The sequence below is a fragment of the Heptranchias perlo genome, chromosome 8 (assembly GCF_035084215.1).
Source record: "Heptranchias perlo isolate sHepPer1 chromosome 8, sHepPer1.hap1, whole genome shotgun sequence".
NCBI classification, from domain to species: domain Eukaryota; kingdom Metazoa; phylum Chordata; class Chondrichthyes; order Hexanchiformes; family Hexanchidae; genus Heptranchias; species Heptranchias perlo.
In genome coordinates, this window is record NC_090332.1 from 67,311,437 (window position 1) to 67,335,504 (window position 24,068).

The 24,068-nt window shown below is 42.2% G+C and overlaps 1 protein-coding gene across 1 annotated transcript in view; it reads left to right on the forward strand.

Moving 5' to 3' along the window:
• Positions 1-24,068, forward strand: part of igf2r (insulin-like growth factor 2 receptor) — a 176,450-nt gene that overhangs the window by 13,767 nt on the left and 138,615 nt on the right. Inside the window, exons 2-4 of the mRNA XM_067989229.1 lie at positions 9,814-9,944; positions 18,946-19,070; positions 21,441-21,539. Coding sequence (XP_067845330.1) covers positions 9,814-9,944; positions 18,946-19,070; positions 21,441-21,539 — 355 coding nt within the window. The remainder of the gene's footprint in view (positions 1-9,813; positions 9,945-18,945; positions 19,071-21,440; positions 21,540-24,068) is intronic.

Genomic DNA, 24,068 nt, shown 5'->3' on the forward strand with positions numbered 1-24,068 from the left:
CCCTCTAGAAATGAACCCCAGTGCTTGGTTTGCTTTTTTTTATGGCCTTATTAACCTGTGTCACTACTATTAGTGATTTGTGTATCTGTAGCCTTAGATCCCTCTGCTCCTCTACCCCATATAGACTCTTATTATCCAAGCAGTGTGTGGCCCCCTTGTTCTTCCTACCAAAATGTACCACCTCTCACTTATCTATATTGAAATTCATTCGCCAATTACATGCCCATTCTGAAAGTTTATTAATATCTTCCTATATTTTGTCGCAGTCCTACTCGATATTAACTATACCCCCCAATTTGGTGTCATCTGCAAATTCTGAAATTGTACTTCCGATTCCCGAGTCCAAATCGTTGATGTAAATTGTGAACAGTAGTCCCAGCACCGATCCTTGTGGAACACCACTTCCCACTTTTTGCCAGTCTGAGTAACTACCTTTAACCCCTAGTCTCTGTTTTCTGTTTTTGGAGCCAGCTTGCTATCCATTCTGCTACTTGCTCTGAATCCACATGCTCTGACCTTGGTCATGAGTCCACTGTGCCGTACCTTATCGAAGGCCTTTTGAAAATCCACATATATTACAACTACTGCATTACCCTTGTCTATCCTTTCTGTTACTTCAAAGAATTCAATCAGGTTGGTCAAGCATGACCTTCCCTTTTGAAGTTCGTGCTGACTATTCTTTATTATATTTTTGTTTTCTAGATGTTTTTCTATTACATCGTTGAGTATGAATTCCATTGCCTTTCCTATCACTGAATTTAAGCTAATTAGTCTTTGGTTCCCTGGACTGGTTTTATTTCCCTTTTTAAATATAGGGATTGCATTAGCTGTCTGGCAGTTTTCCCTTTTCTAATGAATTTTTATATATATGTAATAGTGCCTCTGCTATCTCTTCCCTAACTTCTTTTAATATTCTGTAGGCTATATTACGTTCTGAGCTGTAAATTTTTCCCTCTAAGGGGCAAAAGGATAGCTGTTCAGAATTACTAATCTTGAGTTGAGACTGGATTGAGAACAATAAATGTTAAATCCTGGTTCAAAATTCCACATTTGAAAACTGAGTTGATAATTACAGAATTTAGATTTTTCAAAGTTTAAAAAAAAAACGATTGTTAACCATTTATACCTGCCTGGCTAAAACTGTGTAAACTTTGGCCAGTGTTCTTCAGCGATGCCCTTTTCAATAGGCATGATGTAGGATGCTAATCAGAGTATTTTCTAAATGGTGAGAAGCTAGGAACTGTGCATGAGCAGAGAGATTTAGGGGTCCAAGTATAGAAATCACTAAAAGCTAGTGGGCAGGTACAAAAAATAATTAAAAAGGCTAATGGCATGTTGGCCTTTATCTAAAGGAGTGGAAGTTATGTTACAGCTGTACAGAACTCCGGTTAGACCCCCATTTGGAGTACTGCGTTCAGTTCTGGGCCTCAGGAAGGATATATTTAATCTCTTGTTTTACTTTCTAATTCTGCATTCTTTTAATTTCAATTTTACTTTCAACTGTACTCGGTTCTGCTTTTTTAAAAGAAAGTATTAAATGTTTAACGTGTCTTTCATTTAGAGGTGGGAACAATTTTTTCCCGAAATTTTCATTGTCTGAAGTCTAGCTTTAAAACCTTCTTTCCCAACCAATGGAAAGCCCATATTCTGCAGGTTGGCATCTTGTTCATTTGAGATATGACTTAATCTTTGTTAAAATAGCATCCAACCCAGGAAGTACTATTGCTGACCTTGAAAACATTTATTTCATAGTTTTTGGGCCATGCATTTTGCAATAAACAGATCAGTCAATTGTCTCTATTCCTCCACTATGCCTGCCATGTATTCAGTTCATTGCATGCCTGATCAATGGGTTATGAATTAAATGGATAAAGTCTACTAGGACTTAGTTGTAAAAGGCCCTCTATTTATCTGGGATGGTTAAATTCATGGAGGGGAAAGAGCCTGAGGTAGGTAAGTAAGCTAATGTTGAGTGGGGAATATTTTAAAATTGCGCATTCTGTCTAATGACTTGCGAAGGAGTCACTGAATTCTTGTAGTATTGTTCTGTATGTCAGCTGATGTATTTGAATTTAGGGAGGAATTCAGTAGCGTTCTGCTAAAATAAGCAAGTCCAACCTCCCTTTGATAAGTAAGTTTTTAGCAGTGGCATTCCATCACTTCCAATCTGCTTTTGACCACTTTACTGTATTTAAAAGAAACCTGTCCCTTTTGTGGATATGTTCAGATCAAATCCAACAAGCAGAGCTGCTTGCACTTTGTTTAGGTTTGAACAGCTAATATTTCCTTCTGCACTCTGCTTCTGCATGTTCTAACTTCGAATTGATTTTCCAGCTGTTGATCTTCTTTACGCTACTCCTTCATTTCTTTCCTCTCCCCATCCCCCATTTCCTTCACGTGCAACTCCTTCCCAAATGCGAAGTTGCACCCTGTAGTATGGTTTCTTAGGTGCTGGCAGCCCAATTCTCCGTTATTCACATGAGTCTGGGTGGCGCTGTTGACAGCTATTTAACCATGGTGGCCCGATCCTATCCTCACTTATATTTCCAGTATGAGTCATCAGATAGCAGTCTGTATAACATAGCATCAAGCCATGTAATACATTGCCCATTGGGGGAAGCCAGGCTGTAAATTTCATTACAGCCACAGTATTGTGAACATGCCTGGTCTAAGCAGGATTGACAATTGTAAACAATTTTACAACACCAAGTTATAGTCCAACAAATTTATTTTAAATTCCACAAGCTTTCGGAGGCTTCCACCTTCCTCAGGTGAACGGTATGGAAGATAAAGCTCTGGGGAGCTTGGCATACCAATGTAACATTTGTCATTTTCCATACCGTTCACCTGAGGAAGGAGGAAGCCTCCGAAAGCTTGTTGAATTTAAAATAAAATTGTTGGACTATAACTTGGCGTTGTAAAATTGTTTACAATTGTCAACCCCAGTCCATCACCGGCATCTCCATAAGCAGGATTGGGCCTAGATAGTTCTTGAACGGACCACTGCTTGGGAAAAGTGGATGCTGTAGACTAAATCTAAATTAATACCTATTTTTTTATAGTTACAGCTTGCAAACTAATGCTTTAAATTTGAGTAACACATGTTACAGAAATTTTATTTTACTGTGAATTGAAAATAATCTGAAGTCTTCCAGTTCTGACGCAAGGTCTTTGATCTGAAACATTAACTGTTTCTTTCTCCACAGATGCTGCCTCATTTGCTGAGCTTTTCCAGCATTTTCTGTTTTTATAATCTGTAGTCTGTTCAATATAGACAGTGAACATTAATATTAAATGAGTCTGTTGACTTGACCACTTTGGTAGAGTAACTTTCTACATGCAAACAGTAGCAAGTAATTTCAGCAGCAAAAGAGAAGATAAAGCTCTGGGGAGCTTGGCATACCCATGTAACATTTGTCTGGCGCTGTTCAGCTTCATTTTATTTTTAGGCTGTGCGTAATAATGGAGCTGTTGCTGGGTAATTGGTTAAGATAGATGTGAGACCACACCTTCTGATGCACATCGTTCTGCAAATGCTGTATATTTGTTAGTCATGCTTTGTATACAGAAGAATAGCATTTATTTAACTGCTGATGAGATGACTTTTTTTTTAAAGCACTGTTGTTCCCTATTGAAAATATATTGTGCAAAGTCATTCATTCAAATTCCCATGGCGGAATATAAACACGTAGGATTATAGATGCTTATACAAAAGCAATATTGTTGACTTTATAACTATTTCAATAGTGAACAGTATCACAGGTACAATGTAGTTGGCACTAGCTTACACCTGGTGTGCCGTACTTGGGTTGCCAGCTGTTCTCGAGTTAATTGTTACTTCCTTTTAAGTGACAACATGGTTAAGATCTGAAATTTTTATAGAGTACTGCACTCCCTATTAAAAATAGAATGTGTCAGTTCTGTAGGGCAATCCTGACTGTCATACAGGCTGATGTATACTGGCGCAACATCTGACTCAGTTATTGTGGAACTGCAATATCCAGATTGCATCATCACATGACAATCAAGCAGAAAAGGATCCTTCAAGTGGGCTGGGGATTTTCAGCTCCTGTTACATTCAGAATTTGAAAGAAATGCATCATGGGTATTAAAGTTTTCACCTGTTCACGTACATCCACATGTGGAGGGCACTACAATAATCTGTCAACGACTGTCAGAAGATTTACAAATAAATGAGGTTTGTCCAATGCAAAACATTAACAATATTTAATTGTTTTCAGAGTTGTATACAGTCTATGTTGTGAGCTAAAGGTATCTGGGAAAAAAATTTTTGCCTTGCTGAGGAGGGTTGATTCCTGGTTGGGAATGCTTATGATGAGCTTTAATGCTGTGCTTGAACACTGGGACTAGAATCAGCCAGTCAGCCACACTGTATGAATGAGCACCTGTTAGACCCTGGTCAATTGACATGTGACAATGGTAGGGGGAGAGGTTGGGCACATCCCTGGAGTAAACCAATACCGGTGCCAATAACTGCTTCAGGAAGAATCAAAAATCAACTATGGGAAGTGAGGGGCAAAATAAAATATTTTATATTCATATAAATAACAAAGAAAAAATGGTTTTGGGGAGGGAAGAATAAAAGTAAAAGTACTTGCATCCTAACCTATGATAGCAAATCCACTGCAGGAAGTAGAACAAAAGAAATTGTCTAATGTCGGGTGCCCAGACCTGGTGGACCCACCCGGCTGCTTATCGTGGGAGGCTTGTGTTTTTCACATCTTTTATATTTAAAAAAATTGTTCTTGGGATGTGGGTATTGCTGGCATGGCTGCAATTATTGCCCCATCCCTGGTTGCTGTGAAAAATTGGATGGGCCTTCTCTTTGAACTGCTGCAGCTCTTGTTGTGATGACCCTCCTTCTATGTTGTGGTTAGGGCATTCCAGCCACTATGCAGGAAAATATTCCCATGATTTAGCTGCTCTTGTCCTTCTTAATGATGAAGGACTGGCTAGTGCTGTTGAAGTAAGCTTGGTTAGATGCTGCCCTATAGATGGTACATACTGCAGCCACAGTTGCCAGTGATGGAAATGGTGGTTATAGAGTCCAGTGGTAGGGCATCCTCTTGGTGCTTTGGCACTGCTCTCTCCCAGTTTCAGGTAGTACTTTTCTCCTTTCTTCTCCACCCCCCCCCCCCCCCCCCCCCCCCCCCAAACCCAAAAAGCTGTTACATCACAGAAAGAGGTCAATTGTCCCATCAGGCCTGTATGTCTGGTGCTAGTTCTTCTACTGGAGTTGTCTACTTTAATCCCATTTGCGGTCCTCTTGCCCAACCCTTTTTTATGTTGCTTTTTTCACATACTTATTTAGTTCCCTTCTAAATGATATTTCTCTGCCTCATAGCTATTTATGCTAAAGCATTTCATGTTTTAATAACCTTCTGTAGGGGAAGGGGAAACTAGTTTCCTCCATTCTTTTAGTGGAGATCCTTAGTCTGTGCCCCTTTGTTATTGATTTGCCAACAGGCTAAAAACAATCTTTTGCTATTTACCTTCCCAGAGTCCTTCTTTAATCTTGAAAACCATTAGATTAGAAACTATTAGATTCTTCCACTTCCTCCTACTTGGCCTGCTCAGGTCCAGTGGGAAAAGTCCCTTTTTTTGTCTTTGTAACCATAGCCTCACATTTCTAGTATCATTTTTGTGAATCATTTACTCTTTCCATGCTCTAATCTTTTTTAATTGGGAGTTTGCAGATGAATATGTTTTTGAGGGCTTTGAGTTGTAAGTGTCTGAGAGGAGGGAAGCTGACTGGTGTCAGCCATAGCTCAGTGGGTAGCCCGCTTGCCTCTGAGTTAGAAGGTTGTGTGTTCGAGTCCCACTGCAGTGATTTGAGCACATAATTTAGGCTGACACTCCGTGCCAGAACTGAGGGAGTACTGCACTGTCGGAGGTGCAGTCTGTCAGATGAGATATTAAACTGAGGCCCCATCTGCATTCTCAGGTGGACGTAAAAGATCCCGTGGCATTATTTCAAAGAAGAGCAGGGGAGTTCTTCTCCGTCCTGGCCAATATTTATCCCTCAACCAACACCACTAAAACAATTTATCTGGTTATCACATTGCTGTTTGTGGGAACCTGCTGTATGCAAATGGCTGCCACGTTTCCTACATTACGACGGTGATTACGCTTCATAAAGTACCTAATTGGCTATAAAGTGCCTTGGGACATCCTGAGGTCATGAAAGGTGCCATATAAATACAAGTTCTTTCTTTACTGCTGTACAGTGTGTATGGGAATAGAAAGAGTGAAAAAGTGCTACAAGAGAAATTAGAGATGCAAGAGATGGGAAAGGGAGAAAGAACAGGCGAATCAGGAGTGTGAAATATTTGTATTTTACCACAGACATTTTCACTAAGTTCTGAAATCTGCAACCTTGAGTATTACAAACTAGTTACTACTAGCTTGCATGGACATTGTGCCCTGTTATTTGTTGTAATAATCCAATTTAACCCAGGTGTTACAGGAGTAATTGAAGTGTTTCTAAATTATTCTAAAAACCATATGCTGTATTCTTTGTGTTGCATGAGGAAGATTGTTTAACTGTTCTTTTATTCCATTACAATATTGTTGACTGCTTTTAAAACTACATAGGACATGATGGCCGGGGTGCACAGTTAACCTCAGCCGCAGACTAAGTAGTCAAAAATAAAAGTGACCTTTGTTGGTAGTGTATGTGTGGGCATTGGGTGAGGATGGGATTGGAGCTAGCTGTCATGCTGTACTGTCAAAGTCCCCTAAAGTCACCTGGCTCTCATGAAGAATTGCCAAGTGAATGAAGTATTAGAGAGCTACTGCCTATGGAACTACAGTAAAACCTGTATAAACTGACACGCCCAAAGAACGGACACTTAATGAGAACCCAAATAACGTGCATGGTAAAATATATATAAGTGACATTCTGAAACCACGGACACTTGCAAATTACGAAGTATGGACAGCCTTCAGTGCACCAAGCCCTTTTACAACTTAAAACACAGGACACAGCCTGTTGCAAAGCTGCTGTATCTGGAACTTTGAGTCTGGATCATAGGAACAGGAGTAGGCCATTCAGCCCCTTGAGCCTGTTCCGCCATTCATTTAGATCATGGTTGATCTGTATCTCAACTCCATCAACCTGCCTTGGTTCCCTTAACTTTTAATACCCTTGCCTAACAAAAATCTATCAACTTCGGTTTTGAAATTTTGAATTGACCTAGCCGTATCAGCTTTTTGGGGGAAGAGTGTTTCAGATTTCAACTATCCTTTGTGACATCACTCCTGAACGGCCTAGCTCTAATTTTAGGGTTAAGGTTATGCCCCCTTGTTCTGGGCATTCACCAGAGGAAATAGTTTCTCTCTATCTACCCTATCAAATCCTTTAATCATCTTAAACACCTTAATTAGATCACCCCCTTAATCTTCTATATTCAAGGGAATACAAGCTTAATCTGTGCAACCAAACCCTTTTAGCCCCAGTATCATTCTGGTGAATCTACGCTGCACCCCCTCCAAGACCAGTATATTCTTCCTGTGGTGTAATGCCTAGAACTGAACACAGTACTCCAGATGGGGTCTAACCAGAGCTCTGTACAGCTGTAACATAACTTCCACCCCTTTGTATTCCTGCCCTCTTGAGATAAAGGCCAACATTCCATTAGCCTTTTAAATTATTTTTTTGTACCTGTCCACTAGCTTTTAGTGATTTCTGTAACTTGGACCCCTAAATCTCTCTGCTGCTCCACAGTTCCTAGCTTTTCACCATTTAGAAAATACTCTGATCTATCTTTCTTGGGTCCAAAGTAGATGACCTCACACTTTCCCACATTGAACTCCATCTGCCACAGTTTTGCCCACTCACTTAATCTATCAATGTCCCTTTGCAACTTTCCGCTCCCATCTATACTATTTACTGTGCCACCTAACTTAGCTTCACCTTACAGCTTGCTTGCTTTCTGCCCCCAAATTCTCTTGGGGCCATCACTTTCGTGAGGTCATTGCATGCAGGTCATCGGGAGGAGGCAGTGGGTTTTGTGGAATGGGGAGCTCTACCCGGCATCCATGGCAGCAGAGAAACTGCTCTGTTTTTGGGATTGAATGCTTGCACAGCTCTATCCCAGGGGTAGAGCGGTTTCTCTGCCGCTATAGATGCTGGGTAAAGAATTCCCGTTTCGACAAAAGCCTTTTTCATAAAACCTGCTGCAGCCTCACACTAACCTGCATGCGCTGACCTCAACAGCCTCCCGAAACAAGGAAAACGCATGACCCAACGACATGTCCATACAATCTTTCAGCGGCTGCTGGCAGCTACATCTCCCCTGACTCTGCTGCCATCGTCTTTCTCTCAGCTTCTGGTGGTGGTGGATCTGTTTCTTTAAGGAACTTTGGCATTGGGGAGTGACGGTGGATGGCTGTCCCAGGTCTCTGTCTCTCTGCTACCCTACAGAGTGATGGACAGGCCTGTGAGTCCCAGCTATCAGTCAGTCTTCCTGCAGACTCATTGAACCAGAAAACTGCAGTTTCACTCCTATAAATGACCTATTGTGTTTTCTCTCCCAAATGTTCTCAATCTGTTCTAAGACTTGCCTTTGGAAGCTTCAGTTGGAAGCACAACCTGTTATTACATTTTCCCCCCTTTTTTGCCCTGTGACCGTCCCAATGCTGGTAAGTAGAACTGAGATGCAGTTCATTACTGAAGTTACACTCTGCTCCAAGTGAGAGCGTTTTGAAATGAAACGGGAATTTAGATGGCAAAACTGTTAAGTGAGCAGAGTTGAATGGTGTGTAGGGAGGGGAATTCTTAGCATTGTTGCAGCTGATTAGGTGCTGATTATCTCAGCTGATTCTTCAAGATTATTGGGAACATTTTTACAGTATGTACAATGACTGGCTTGAAAATAAGGACACCTGCAAAAAAAAAACAGCTGATACCAGGCCCGAAGGTGTCGGTAATTTACAGCTTTCACTATATTTAAAGATGAGTTGTTTTCTCGAAAGGATAAAATGAGGAAGTTGGAATTGAGTAGAAAAAAAGAATTTTACATTTGAGGGTAACTTTTTAACTTGTTTTTTTGAAAATTGTTCTTCTATCTTGTTGCATTTGCACTAAGGTATTTTGGTTTACTGAGGTCTGACAGGGCTCCCTAATGAAGCTGCATCTTTCAATCTATATCATGATTTGAAGTTGCATATGTAAGGAAGTTAGACTGGCATTGCAGTCTTCTGGAATTAGACATGTGCAAGGCTATAACTGGAATCTAGAGTTGGGGAGATTTCATTATGGGCTGGCACTACAGCAGCTTTATTACCAGTCCCATAAGCAGTAAATGAGATGAATGACCAGTTGATCTGTTTTTGGTGATATTGGTTGAGGGATGAATCTAGGACACCGAGAACTCCTTGCGCTTTGGAAAAAGTGCCATGGAATCTTTTACATCCACCTGAACAGGCAGACAGGCCTTGATTTAATGTCTCATCTAAAGGATGGCAACTCTTAACAAAGCAGCACTCCCCCATTACTGCACTAAAATGGTAGTCTAGATTATGTGTTTACGTCCTGGAATGGGACTTGAATCCACAACTTTCTGTTTGGGATGAGTGCTACCAATGAGCCAAGCTGACACCAGAAAGTTAAACTTGTGTGATTGACCTTTTGCTGTAATCATGTTGATTTAATTTAAAACATCTTCTGTACTTCAGTTTCCAATTTGCTTTCTAACCTTTTAAATGTAGGAGAACCTGATATGAAAGGGGGAAATTGTACTTGGAACTTGCTTTTTTTGTGTGCAATTGACATTATTTTCTTTCCTTCAGGTATACTTGGGAGGCGATAGATTCTGAGAAGGGAATAAATTACAAAATAAGCCTATGTACTCCTTTAAACTGTGGGAGTTTGAGTGCCATCTGCATTTACAATTCATCACAAAAAACCAACCAGTCAGTAGGTGAGTGAAAGACTATGTATTGTGTACCTGTATTTTTAAAGTACATTTTCAACATGTCTATTTATCTTATGAGCATTGAAATTAAGTGTTGATGTGTATGTGCATAAAGTGATTGTGTTCCCAGTTTTATGGGACATAATACAAAGTGGGTTTGGAGAAATCGATTCAAACACAGAACATTTAATTCTACTTATACACTATCAAATAAGAGCGATGCTTTTTAAGCTGAGAAATGCCAATGCAGTTGCTCAGGACAGCATTTACAGTTGAACCTGTTACCCAAGAGACTGACTAGATTGGCCATAATTCATTGCCATGTTGTTTGAGTGAAAAGGGGCAAGTGTTTTCTCTCTGGCCATTCAGTATGTAAATGGACAGAATGATGCCAGATGAAATTTAGTACTGACAAATCTGAAATACACCATGTAGGAAGAAAAATTGGGTGACATTAACGCTTCATGAATGGTGTCAAAATAGCTAAAAGGGAATCTGAAAGACCTACAGAAATGCCAATTAACCTTTCAAGTCAACAAAACAAAGAGCACATTGAGCTATATAGTCAAAACAATAGAGTACAAGTTGGAGGAACTAATGCCCCTCACTCACCTGACGAAGGAGGTAAGCTCCGAAAGCTTGTGATTTTTCAAATAAAACTGTTGGACTATAACCTGGTGTTGTAAGATTCCTTACATGTGTTATGGTCAGACCATATGTTGAGTACTGTTGGCCTCTGAGATACAAAGAATTCATGCCCTGGAGGCAGTTGTAGGAAGAGCCACAAGTCTGATCTATGAGAGGGGTGAGTTTGATGAGAAAAGACAACAGAAACTTGGGCTTTTCAGCCTTGCAAAGAGTTGACCTAGAGGTGCCTATATATGTATAACATATATATAAAAGTTGAATCTAGAACACATTTCAAATTAAGCAGTCACAGGACAAGTTGGTACATTTTCAATCTAATTGAAAGCAAATTTAGGACACCAAGAAGTTCTTGATGCAAAGAATTATCGACATGCAGAATGGAGTTCTGGGCACAGCACTCAATAGAAAACCCAGAAATCTCTCGCATTTGGATCTTGTGATGGGGACTTTAGGTTTCTTCTGCACGGATGAGCTAAAATAGGTTGAATAGCTATTTGGATGTGAAGGCAATGAAATTCCTGGATTCTGAATGTCTTGAGTATGAACCACTAATTTTTATTGAAAAGTAGATGAAGGTGCAAATCTGATTCTGGGAATCTGTGAACTTTGTTTCTGGAGGTATTGTCAAGTACTAGGTTATCTTGAGAAAAGGAGAATGACCACATGAAAGAAAGATATCTTGATCTGAAATCCACTTCTAAATATAGGTAGCTTAGATTCCCAGAGTCTCACGGATGCTTTTATCTGCTTTTCAGTAAAACTAGTCGCACTCCTGTGGCTTTGCTCATGTAGTCTAGGCTCCAGAGCACAGTTATGCTGGTTAATTGCTGAGGTGGAGCTTTGTTAGACCTGGTCTGTCCCTTTTTAAAATATTCCCTGTAGGCAAATCTAGGCAACTGTAGCTAGTTGTAACCTCCTGGTGCATGTAGCTTCTGGCTCTAGGTCAGAAGGACCCAGCATGGAATTTAAAATTATTTTACATCCGCAATGGAGTGTGACACGACGTATGAGTCTCCAGTCGCATGTTGTCAGATTCAAAGTATAAAGAAACACTTAGTTGACCTGTATGAATTTACACAGTACTTAATAGCAATGATCTTTGTTGCCTTGAAAGGACAACACTTGAGCAGGAAGATGCTAGCACATGTTTTACATGGCAGAAAGTTCCTGTCCCTATAAAGCTGCACTTTCTCTGACTTTGTGCAATACTACAGGAAATTTGTATCCCTGTTTAGTTAGCCATCTCCTGTGACATTACTCGTGTTGAGTTGAAGGCTGTGCTATACTGTTGGGGGTGACTTGATGGGAAGGGCTGGTACATATCTTCAGTGTTAGAAGATGGTGACTTCACCCTGGACTCGAGTACACTTTTTTTCCGTTTTTCTGTTCCTCCTCTCCACCCGCCGTGCCCCCCCCCCCCCCCAAAGCAAGTACTTCACAATCAACACCTGACTCAACATTTGGAGGCCTGGTGTAAACGAAGAAAATGTGCACAAGTAGGAGTCTCTCTGATGTCACCCAGCATGCTTACCCATCCCTGTAATTTCCCCATGCAGTACCATGAATTGACTTTTGTGCACTGCTAACCAAAGTTTTGAATATGAAGTGTTAAATTTCTCACTTTACTGGAAAAAGTCAGCTTTTGAAGCTGAGTGAAACTCAGAATTGTTGGTGTCTCATTTTAAAAGAAAGGAAGTGCAGCTTACCACAAGCAGCAGAGTTGGTTACAAACTTAGTAACGTCTGCATCCTGTTGTAAATTCTGTGTTGCTTATTGTTAGAGATGTAGACTTAAATTCCAAGTGTGTAGAGAATTTATTATTTTCAATTTCATATCTCTGGATCTGCAACAGGTAGAAATGGTATGAAGGTGATTCCTTGTAATATAGTCAGCTTTGCTTCAGGTGCTAGCAGTGGTACTGCACAGGAAGTCCTACAGATCAGCTGTAATAGAAAATTTGTTGGATGCCTAAGCTTTTGGTTTCAGCTGTCAAATGAATAAATGTTCAATTGTCTCATGTGGTTTCTGCCTAATGCATCATTCCTTTTAATATTTAAGTGAGTGGAAATACTATAGAACTAAGGGTAACCATGATGTCACCTATTCAGAAGTTATGATTTGAGCTCATTTCAGATACTTTGTACAAACGTTCTTGATATTAGCTGTATGTGGCTATGAAAAAAATTGTAATTATAAATTTTTAATAGGCAATCTGAAAACCTGGTTTATAGGGAATACTTAAACGGAAAATGTGGAATGACCTGACTTCTTTTGTGCCATTGTACGAACATGTTTGTTTGCAAAGTGGTAGGATCTGCATTTGCAGCAATTTCCCCAACTGGCAGTTTTTGAAAGAGCTTGGAACATTTATATTTGGACTCTTCCAGGTCACTAGTTTTTGCAATGTTGAAAACATCGTGTAAACTTGCTGAACTGTAAATTTAAATGTTTTTCTGATTTCTATGGAGCTGTGTAGATGTGTTCCTACTTTGTAATTTTTTTTATTCATTCATGGGATGTGGGCATCGCTGGCAAGGCCAGCATTTTTGCCCATCCATAATTGCCCTCGAGAAGGTGGTGGTGAACTGCCGCTTTGAACCGCTGAAGTCTGTGTGGTGAAGGTTCTCTCAGTGCTGTTGGTAGGGAGTTCCAGGATTTTGACCCAGCGACGATGAAGGAACAGCGATATATTTCCAAGTCAGGATAGTGTGTGACTTGGAGGGGAACGTGCAGGTGGTGGTGTTCCCATGTAGCTGCTGCTCTTGTCCTTCTAGGTGGTAGAGGTCGCGGGTTGGGAGGTGCTGTCGAAGAAGCCTTGATGAGTTGCTGCAGTGCATCCTGTGGATGGTACACACTGCAGCCACAGTACGCGGGTGGTGAAGGGAGTGAATGTTTAGGGTGGTGGATGGGGTATCAATCATGCTTTGTCATGGATGGTGTTGAGCTTCTTGTGGTGTTCGAGCTGCACTCATCCAGGCAAGTGGAGAGTATTCCATCACACTCCTGACTTGTGCCTTGTAGATGGTGGAAAGGCTTTGGGGAGTCAGGAGGTGAGTCACTTGCCACAGAATACCCAGCTTCTGACCTGCTCTTGTAGCCACAGTATTTGTGCCTGGTCCAGTTAAGTTTCTGGTCAATGGTGACCCCCAAGATGTTGACGGGGGATTTGGCGATGGTAATGCCGTTGAATGTCATGGGGAGGTGGTTAGACACTCTCTTGTTGATGGTCATTACCTGGTACTTGTCTGGCGCGAATGTTACTTGCCGCTTACCAACTGGATGTTGTCCAGGTCTTGCTGCATGTAGGCACGGACTGCTTCATTATCTGAGGGGTTGCAAACAGAACTGAACGCTCCCATTTCTGACCTTATGGAGGGAAGGTCGTTGATGAAGTAGCTGAAGATGGTTGGCCTAGGATACTGCCCTGACGAACTCCTGCTGCAATGTCCTGGGGCTGAGATGATTGGCCTCCAACAACCATTACCATCTTCCTTTATGCTCTGTATGACTCCAGCCACTGGAGAATTTTTCCCCTTATTCCCATTGACTTTGGTTTCACTAGGGCTCCTTGGTGCCCCACACTGTCAAATGCTACTTTGATGTCAAGGGCAGTTACTCTCACCTCCTGGAATTCAGCTAGTTTGGACCAAGGCTGTAATGAGGTCTGGAGCCAAGTGGTCCTGGCAGAACCCAAACTGAGCATCAGTGAGCAGGTTATTGGTGAGTAAGTGCCGCTTGATAGCAATGTCAACGGCACCGTCCATCACTTTGCTGATGGATTGAGAGTAAACTGATTGGGCAGTAATTGGCTGGATTGGATTTGTCCTGCTTTTTGTGGACGGAATGTACTTGGGCAATTTTCCACATTGTTGGGTAGATGCCAGTATTGTAGCTGTACTGGAAGAGTTTGGCTAGAGGCACGGCCACTTCTGGGGCACAAGCCTTCACTACAGCCGGGATGTTGTCTGGGCCCATAGCCTTTGTTGTATCCAGTGCACTCAACTGTTTCTTGATATCACGTGGAGTGAATCGAATTGGCTGAAGACTGGCTTCTGTAATGGTGGGGATATCGGGAGGAGGCTGAGCTGGATCATCTACCCTACACTTCTGGCTGAAGATGGTTGCAAGCGCTTCAGCCTTGTCTTTTGCACTCATGTGCTGGACCCTGCCATCATTGAGGATGGGGATGTTGAGAGCCTCCTCCTCCTGTTAGTTGTTTAATTGTCCACCGCCATTCACAACTGGATGTGGCAGGATTGTAGAGCTTTGATCTGATCCGTTGGTTGTGGAATCGCTTAGCTCTGTCTATAGCATGTTGCTTCCACTGTTTAGCATGCATGTAGTCCTGAGTTGTAGCTTCACCAGGTTGGCGTCTCATTTTTAGTTGGCCTGGTGTTGCTCCTGACATGCTCTTCTACACTCCTCATTGAACCAGGGTTGATCCCCTGGCTTGTTTGTAATGGTAGAGTGAGGAATATGCCGGGCCTTGAGGTTACAGATTGTGCTGGAATACAAATCTGCTGCTGCTGATGGCCCACAGCGCCTCATGGCTACCCAGTTTTGAGCTGCTAGATCTGTTCTGAATCTATCCCATTTAGCATGGTGGTAGTGCCACGCAACTTGTTGGATGGTGTTCTCAGTGTGAAGACGGGACTTCGTCTCCAAGGGTTGTGCGGTGGTCACTCCTACCAGTACTGTCATAGACCGATGCAACTGCGACAGGTAGATTGATGAGGACGAGGCCAAGTAAGTTTTTCCCTCGTGCTGGTTCGCTCACCACCTGCCGCTGGTCCAGTCTGGCAGCTATGTCCTTCAGGGCTCGGTCAGTAGTGGGCCACTCTTGGTGACGGACATTTTAAGTCTCCCACCCAGAGTACATTATGTGCCCTTGCTACCCTTAGTGCTTCCTCCAAGTTGTGCTCAACATGGAGGAGTATTGATTCATCAGCTATGGGAGGGTGATAGGTGGTAATCAGCAGGAGGTTTCCTTGCCCATATTTGACCTGATGCCATGAGATTTCATGGGGTTCGGAGTCAATGTTGAGGACTCCCAGGACCACACTCTCCTGACTGTGTATAGGTTATCACAGCAGGAAATTGAAGAACATCAATTAAGAAGGAAGCTCATACTGTTTAAACAGCATTGCCTAAACCTCAACGCATTATTGCCTTGCAGCACACTGCAGTTTAACCCTTATTCTTTTGGTAGGTCCAGTCTCCCAAGGCTGTGCCAAATCAGATATTCAGTTATTACAACAACTGAATTATATTTCCTTGTATCTTTCCTGCCAATTGCCTATCAAAAGTAGCCAGGTAGAAATGGTTTGACATGGGGAAGGGTGGCAGTAACTGTCATATACAAGCAGCTGGTGCAAACCCATGCCAAAAAAGATACTTTTTAAAAAGAAATCCACAAACTCTAGTAAGCCTGTTGTAGCACCATTCACATTTTAATTACAAAGAGCTATCTTGTCTGTTTTAGATAATTGAAAATCACGCTAGCAATGGGTGGCTGGTGAGCACTGCTCCTTGTGTGTTTGTGTGTGCATAAAACCCTTGTACATTTTCCTTTTTTGTTATGGTGGAGATGAGGTTCAGAGACCGCTTGGAATATTAGATGATCTACTGAGCTTTCTAATCCTGTACTGGGATTCATAGAGCTTTTCCCTTCGTTGAAAGGTATACCTTGTATAGATCATTGAGGCTATATTGACAATGTTGAATGTGATTTTGGTCACTCTCCCTTCAGAAGGACATTGGTAAGGATTCAGAACAGCCAGAAGCATGATTCTGGGAATTTGAGCCAGAATTTAGATTTTGCATTGTAAATAGAATTGTGGAGCTGACATTTTAATTGGAGAAAATGATCCAGGTCTTTTAAAAAGCTGTGAGGACTAGGTAATGTTCATTTTAAGGTTATTTTATTTTGGACTGTTGTGCATAGGACTGGAGGACGAATAAAATTAGATTTTGGTTGAGAGACACCAGAAGATGTCTATCCCTCAACCTCAGAGCAGTGGATGTGTGGAACAGATCCTAATAGAAGCAGTTGATTGCATTTAACTCAGCTTCTGAGATAAATATAAATGGAGATGATCTGTGGAACATAATGTCTGGTTCATTTGCTGCTGTGAAGTGTGATCTGTGTAAAACAGTTAGCCAGGGTTATGGTGGCAATGTAGGGGTTTATGTGGAGATTGATGAACTATAGAGTTTTGCTTGGTTTATTTTGATAAGAAAGAATGAACTTTCTCTTCGGAGATTACGTAAGTGGGGGAGAACTGGTAGAATAAATTAGTTTGTGGAAAGAGTGTGCTTGATTACTAAACTACTGTTTGTCATTCCACGCTTCCTTGTTTTGTAACTTGGCAGATTGGCATAATTTACAATAGTGTTCTTGTAATATTGTAAAATTAGGTTCCAAAGCACACTGGAAATTGTGGGACCAAATAATAAAAGTTTACAGCCCAGGAGGTCATGCTGGCTCCTTGCTAGATCAATCGAAAATGAATCCCACAGCCCTACTCTCTTCCCCATAGCGCTGTATCTTCTCTGCTTCCAATGCTCTCCTGACCAGCCTCCCATCTTTAATCCTCCATACAATTGAGCTGTATGGCTTTAAAGTCCTGTTTACAATGAGACACCCAAAACTGCATACAGTACTTCAACTGGCCTAGCCAATATTTTGTAGAAATTTATCACTATTATACTCTTTAGACGCTCTTCCTCTATTTATAAGACCCAAAAGCTGTCAATCTTTATGGCTTTATTTACCTGCACTTGTACTGTTAGGGAATTATGTATTTGAACCCCAGGGTCACTGTTCAACCACATCCTTCAGCATCTTTCCATTGTGTATACTCCTTCGTTCCTTTCTCTCAAAATATATTACCTTACACATCCACATTAACCTGCATTTTCCATCTGTCTGTCCGTTCTGCTAACCTGTTTATCTTTCTGAAGTCTTCAGCCCTCCTTGCTGTTGGCCAAACCCCCTACTTTTGTATTGGCAAATTGAGATTGTGCTTCCTATGCCCAGGTCCAAACAGTCTAATATATGCCAAGAGCAAAAGTGAACCCACCATTGAGCCCTGGGGTACACCACCACCTCCAACCCTTCTCCAGTCTGAGCAACACCTATTTACTTTATTTCAGGTGTGTCAACCAACTTATCTGTGCTGCTAAATTTCCTCTTGTACCATAACCTCTGAATTTTTGTGAGACCTCACTGAATGCTTTCTGAAAATCCATATGCACTACAACAATATTTCCTTTATCCAATTGGACATTCTTCAAAAAGAAAACTCTTACATTTGTCAAACACGACTTGCTTTTACCAAATCTGTGCTGCCTGCCCTTGATTAACTCATGTATTTCTAAATGCTCATTAATTTTATCTTGGATTATGGATCCTACTGACTGACCAACTGGTCTACTGTTACCTTGATTATAGTCTGCCTATCCTATTAAAAGATTTCAGACTAAAACTGCATGACCTTGAGATGATCTATGTTTTCTACCATATGTATTTCTTTTATATCTATTAAAGGTGCTATTTCTCCACTCAGTTCTTTTGGTTCTTTAATGTGAACTTGAGCTTTTTGTTTTAATCTTGAGCTGTATGAGCAGTAAACAAAACCCCTTTGTCCCCATAGTACAATGATTTCTATCCAGGTAGTAGATGAAGCCTGATGAAGCTAAAAAGATTTGATATCAACACGCACATGTACCTTAAGGCTGTCTTTAGAAAACGTCCTTCTGGTGCACACAAACCAGCCGTTCCAGTTGGAAGGGACCTAAGACATGGGTGGCCCCTTTGCTGAACCTTGCGTTGGTTACCTAATGAAAAGACATAGAAGGCATCTTATAGGACACAGGAAAGGAAGATCATCAGGCTGCAACTGTAAAAAATTGATAAAAGGGGTCTGCAGTCAAAAGACTTTCCTAATTGGGTTAGCTAGCTTCACTATTTTACCCTTCATTAAAGAACAGCTAGGGCGCTTCCAAGATCGGTAATCTAATTTTTCAGTGCTTGTCTTTTGTCTATTGTCCCCTCCATTGCCGGCCGTGCCTTCCGCAATCAAAGCTGCATGCACTGCAATTCCCTCCCAAACCCTGCTAGCCTCTCCGCCTATCTCTCCTCCTTAAGACCTTCCTTAAAACCCACCTCTTCAACCAAGCTTTTGATCAGCCCTCCATATCTTCATTAGCTCGGCATTCATTTTTTCCTTACGCCTCTGAAGCACCGTGGAAAGTTTTTTCAGCGTTGAAGGTGTTGCGTGAATGCAAATTTAACAAAATAACTATATGATCATAAGTACTGAATTAATTTGATTAACTTGTCTATTGTTTCATATAGGTGATTTTGCACTAAGGAGTGGGGGGGTGCATCACTTTGAGTACAACACGACCCAGAGGTGTTCAGAGCAAAACTCCCTTCAGACCGTCCAAAGCAGCATCAATTTCTTATGTGGGAAAACCTTGGTGAGTGCGTAGTTTGCTCTGTCATCATATGACTGCTGCATAGCAGTTTGCAGCTTAGGTCAACATTTAAGTAGGTTGTTGAGGGTGTGACTTGTGTGAAGATAACCTGTTTTTTTAAAGATGTCAATTGTGTCATGTGAATGTATTTTTAGAAGTGGTCAGAGCTGACTTCAAATTGTGTCCATCTTTGTTTCTATACCATCATCGTCCATCACCATCACCTACCTCGACCCCCCCCCCCCCCCCCCCCCCCCCCACTGTCTGATTTGACAAAATGCTTGTCTGACATCCAGTACTGGATGAGCAAAAATTTCCTCCAACTAAACTTAGCATCCCATTTGACCCTGAGATGAGCTTCAGACCACATATCTGCTCAATCACCAAGACTGCCTTCTTCCACCTCCGTAACATCGCCTGTCTCCGCCTCTGCCTCAGCTCATCTGCTGAAACCCTCATTCATGCCTTTGTTACCTCTAGACTTGACTATTCCAATGCTCCCCTGGCTGGCCTCCCATCTTCCACCCTCCATAAACTTGAGCTCATCCAAAATTCTGCTGCTCGTATCCTAACTCTCTCCAAGTCCCGTTCACCCATCTCCCGTGTTCACTGATCTACATTGGCTCCCAGTCCGGGAAGGCCTTGTTTTTTTAAAAAAAATTCTCATCCTTGTTTTCAAATCCCTCCGTGGCCTCACCCCTCCCTATCTCTGTAATCTCCTGCAACCCTCAGATTTCTGTGCTTTTCCAATTCTTGCCTCTTGCATATCCCTGATTTTAATCGCTCCACCATTGGTGGCCTTGCCTTCGACTGCCTAGGCCCTAAGCTCTCTAATTCCCTCCCCAAACCCCCCTCTTCCTCTCTACCACTCTCTCCTTTTAAGACGTTCCTTAAAACATATCTCTTTGACCAACCTGTCCTAATATTTCTGTGGCTTGGTGTATCGTTTTGTTTGAAAATCGATCCTGTGAAGCGCCTTGGGATGTTTTACTATGTTATAAATATAAGTTGTTATACTGGAGTAGCTTTCACAATGGCAAGGCAATTTTAATCTCTCTTGCTGCCAAATTCTGCGTTCCTGATTTTTCAGGTGAAGTCTAGAGGCTGTTGATCACAAAAGTGGTCTGTGAACATTGTTGACAGAGTACCACTGAGTTAAATCTTTTGAAGTCATGTTGAAGTAAAACCAAAGCAGGATTCACATGGCAGATTTTATGCATTTCTGGCAGGCATTCTAGAACATCATGTGCTGCTTACGAGGAATTGTTTTATGCATGTGAAGCTCTGTATAGCTTCAGCCATTTTCTTGCTTGCAAAATTTTGTCTCAGACACGAGAATCAAGTTGCTAGGGTTTTCAGTCGGGGCCGATTTGAAGTTTCTATGAACAGATGAAAAGCTGATTTTTTTTTTGTTTAATATTGGATTGGCACAGGACTTCATGCTGCCCAGATGCACATACTGAGCCAAATATCAGCTAATGAGTAGCAAAGTTTAGAAATAAACTTTAAACAGAACTTAATCTTTATTATCCTAGTCTCCAATTTAAAATTGGTGTAAAGTGAAGTGCAAATTTTGAGCTTCTGTTTTTAATGACCAATCGGAGGAGATTGTGCAGTCTGCTCAACCAACAGGGACTGAGGTCACAGTCAGTTCAGCCAAAAAAGATAGGTTAAACATCATCTGGATGTAATGGTCTGACATGAAATTAGTTTGGGCATTCTCAACCCAATTGCTAATGGGTCTGAAAAAACAGCACAAAACTGCCTGTATTTGGAGCTAAATTGCTAACATCATGCAGAGGCCATTAGAATGGTTTGTCTGGAGAAGATGGAAAAGATCACCCTAACAATAGGGAATACTAGTCTGAACCTAACTCTCACTGTATTGACTTGTACTGAAATGTTCTCCTCCCTGTACTGACCGACCTTTGGAAAATGGTTAAAAATTGCAATATTTGTCTTGACTACATGTCCTGAAGCAAATGATTTGATCTCAATAATAGCAACTTAAATTTTTATAGTGCCTTTAACATAAGAAATGTCCCAGGGTACTTAACAGCAAGAGAATAGATAATAACTAGGAATAGTTGAGGAAAAGGATGTCGGCCCATGGAGGGAGAGACTGAAAGCTTGGTTGGAGGAGGTTTTTAAAAGGTGAAGAGGAGTTTTAGAGAATATTCCATTCGCTTAACCAAAGCTGTTTTAAGGTTTTTGCTGTTACCCATTTGCTGGTATTGCATCAATTTGTGTTTAATATTTGCTCATACCAATTTGTATATCAAACTGTCTGCTACCCAGGAGCAGCTTTGTTCAACTTCATTCTGCCGTTAGGATAATTCTGATGATCCTAATTCATTTTAATTGTTTAAACAGGGTACCCCTGAACTTGTGGCAACTTCTGAATGTGTGCACTACTTCGAATGGAAGAGTTTTGTAGCTTGTAGGAAGAGCACCTTCAACCCTGTAAAAGAGGTAAATGCAGCTGCCCTGCATTGGCTTGATTTAGAATTATGTTACCAATCAATATCTGATTTTAAATCCCCAAGGGGGCTATTATTAATGAAGAAAATGACTGCAGGAAGAGTGGACTTTGCTCATCGTGTATATTCTGTAAACCACGTATTTTCCCAAATGTTTCTCAAGTGGCATTTAAGTACACGTGCTTTAACCGTAATGTGTTGCTGTTCCATTTTAAGTTGGTAGCAATGTTTTTTGAGTGTTTGTGAGCGAATGAAATACCATTTGTGATATTTTAAGTTCATACCGTGTGGTGTAATGAATGTCTGAATCTCAACATGGGACTTTGGGTGAAAGTTAGTTTGGATAGCTTTTAGGAGTGAAGGAACACTTGGTTGTTGCTGGTGAGTTCTTTTCCCCCTGCAGGTGTGTGCCTCTTGGTGGAAGCCTTCCAAAGGGAACAGCATACCTGCAGGTGTATATCCTAGATATTTTCAAAAATATAAACATTTTTATTTAAATATTCCTGAGGTGCTTACACTATCTTCCAGTTCTGTAGCTGAAGAGTGACCAGGACTGTAGGTGTGATTAGTCTATTGTTAGATTGATTGCTGCTTCTTGTTCCCTCCCCCTTCACCAAAAGACATTACAAATGCTTTGATGAATTTGCAAAATGATGGATTACACTTATAACATTGTTGGATTCTACATGGAATCCTCTTGTCTTCACTTGCAGTACTCCAACATATCTCTTTTCTGATTGGCTGCTAAAACAGTATTTAAATAACTTTATTAAATACTTGTGAACCATTAAGGGGATTAAATTACTATTTTCAGTTACCTACTCAGTACATGAATTTTGGGAGTATGTATTCCGCTGTTCCCCTATTTAAGTGTTAGTTCATGTACTAATCGCATAGTTTTGATTCTGTGTGAAATAGTCTTGGAGCTGATGAAAGTCTAGGAGCCCGATATTAGGAGGGAGGCAGGTTGGCAGCGGGGGGGTCGACAGGGCGCGTGGGTAACGCCCAGTGAAATTGGGGTGTTCCGCACGCGATCGCAGCCTAATTGAATGTACTTACACATGCATCCAGGTTTCTGGTTGCAGACCTGCGCAGCGGGCGCACTGCGCACCCACATCACAGGCTGTCAGCAGGAGGAGTCCTATTTAAAGGGCCAATCCTCCAATGCTTCTCCTGCATCAAAGAACCAAAATAATAGAATGGAGCAGGCCAGAGGCAAGGCTGGACCAAGGTTTTCTGACTCCTCACTCCAGGTGCTGCTCGATGGGGTGAGGAATAGGAGGGAAACGTTTTTCCCATCTGATGGGAAGTGGCAGCCTCCCTCTACCACCAAGAAGGCCTGGCTCGAGGTAGCAGAGAAGGTCAGCAGCAGCAATGTCAGCCGAACCTGGGTCCAGTGCAGGAAGCGCTTTAATGACAGCCGAAGTGAGTATAGTTACGCATTCTCCCACGCTCCGTCTTCCACATCACCTCCACTACTACACAACTCCATCTGCACTGCCACCACAACGCTCCCGCATCACTCCTCACATCCACTTAACCATCATCCTCACCTTCCCTGCACTTACTCACCGCCCCAGTTCCCATTCGAACACTACCACGCAACCCAATCCTTGTACAATCTCATGGCTATGTCTCAAACGCACCCTCCCATGCATCTCCCTCATGGTCACCCCCACCCACACCAATGCATGCAGTGGGTCACTATGCAACCATCACTCAATCACGCCTCTCTATGTTTGGCCTTGATAGGAGAAGACATGCCAGAATGCTCGGGAGAAGGCAAGGACCGGAGGGGGCCCGCCACACCAGGTGGTCCTAATGGATGCGGAGCAGCAGGCAATAGAAATAAGCCGCACACTGGAGTGCTTGTCCATGGCGGAGGCCGAGACTGGGAGCGCACAAAGGGCTGGTGACAGAAATCTAACACTCAAGATCATTCGCTATCATGAGTGCTAACATCATTTGGCATATGCCGCACCTAAACATCTGTCCACATGCTTAATATTGCTCTCTGTTCTCTTGCAGGGCCATCTGCGACCGCCGTGACTGCGGAGGGCGATTCCTCAGAGGACCTGCCGGCCTCTGAGGGGGCATCGTCGCATCTGAGATAGCCAGCCATCCACCAGCTCAGATACACAGACCTTGGTGGGTCCCTGTCCTCACTTAGTTGGGCTTGCACGCGGTGAGTCACTACGCACATGTGAGCACGAGCAGACCCTGGTGGCAGGGGCAGCCATGGAGAGTTCGCGTCGGTGGGAGCACTTTTCTCCAGACTCGACTCTGCTCAGCTGGACCTAGATGCTGAACCCTGGGGGTCAGCCATGAAAAGGAGAGTCATCGAGGGCAGCAGCACATTGCCGAGGTACTGGAACAGTTGCCACACGCACTCTCCACAATCGCGCAGAGGATGGAGGAGTCCAACTCCTGCACGAGTGGAATACTGTCACAGGGACGTGAAGGCATCTCTTAGTGTCGCGGGTAGGTGCGGGAATGTCTGCGATGGAGGGCAGGCTAGCCT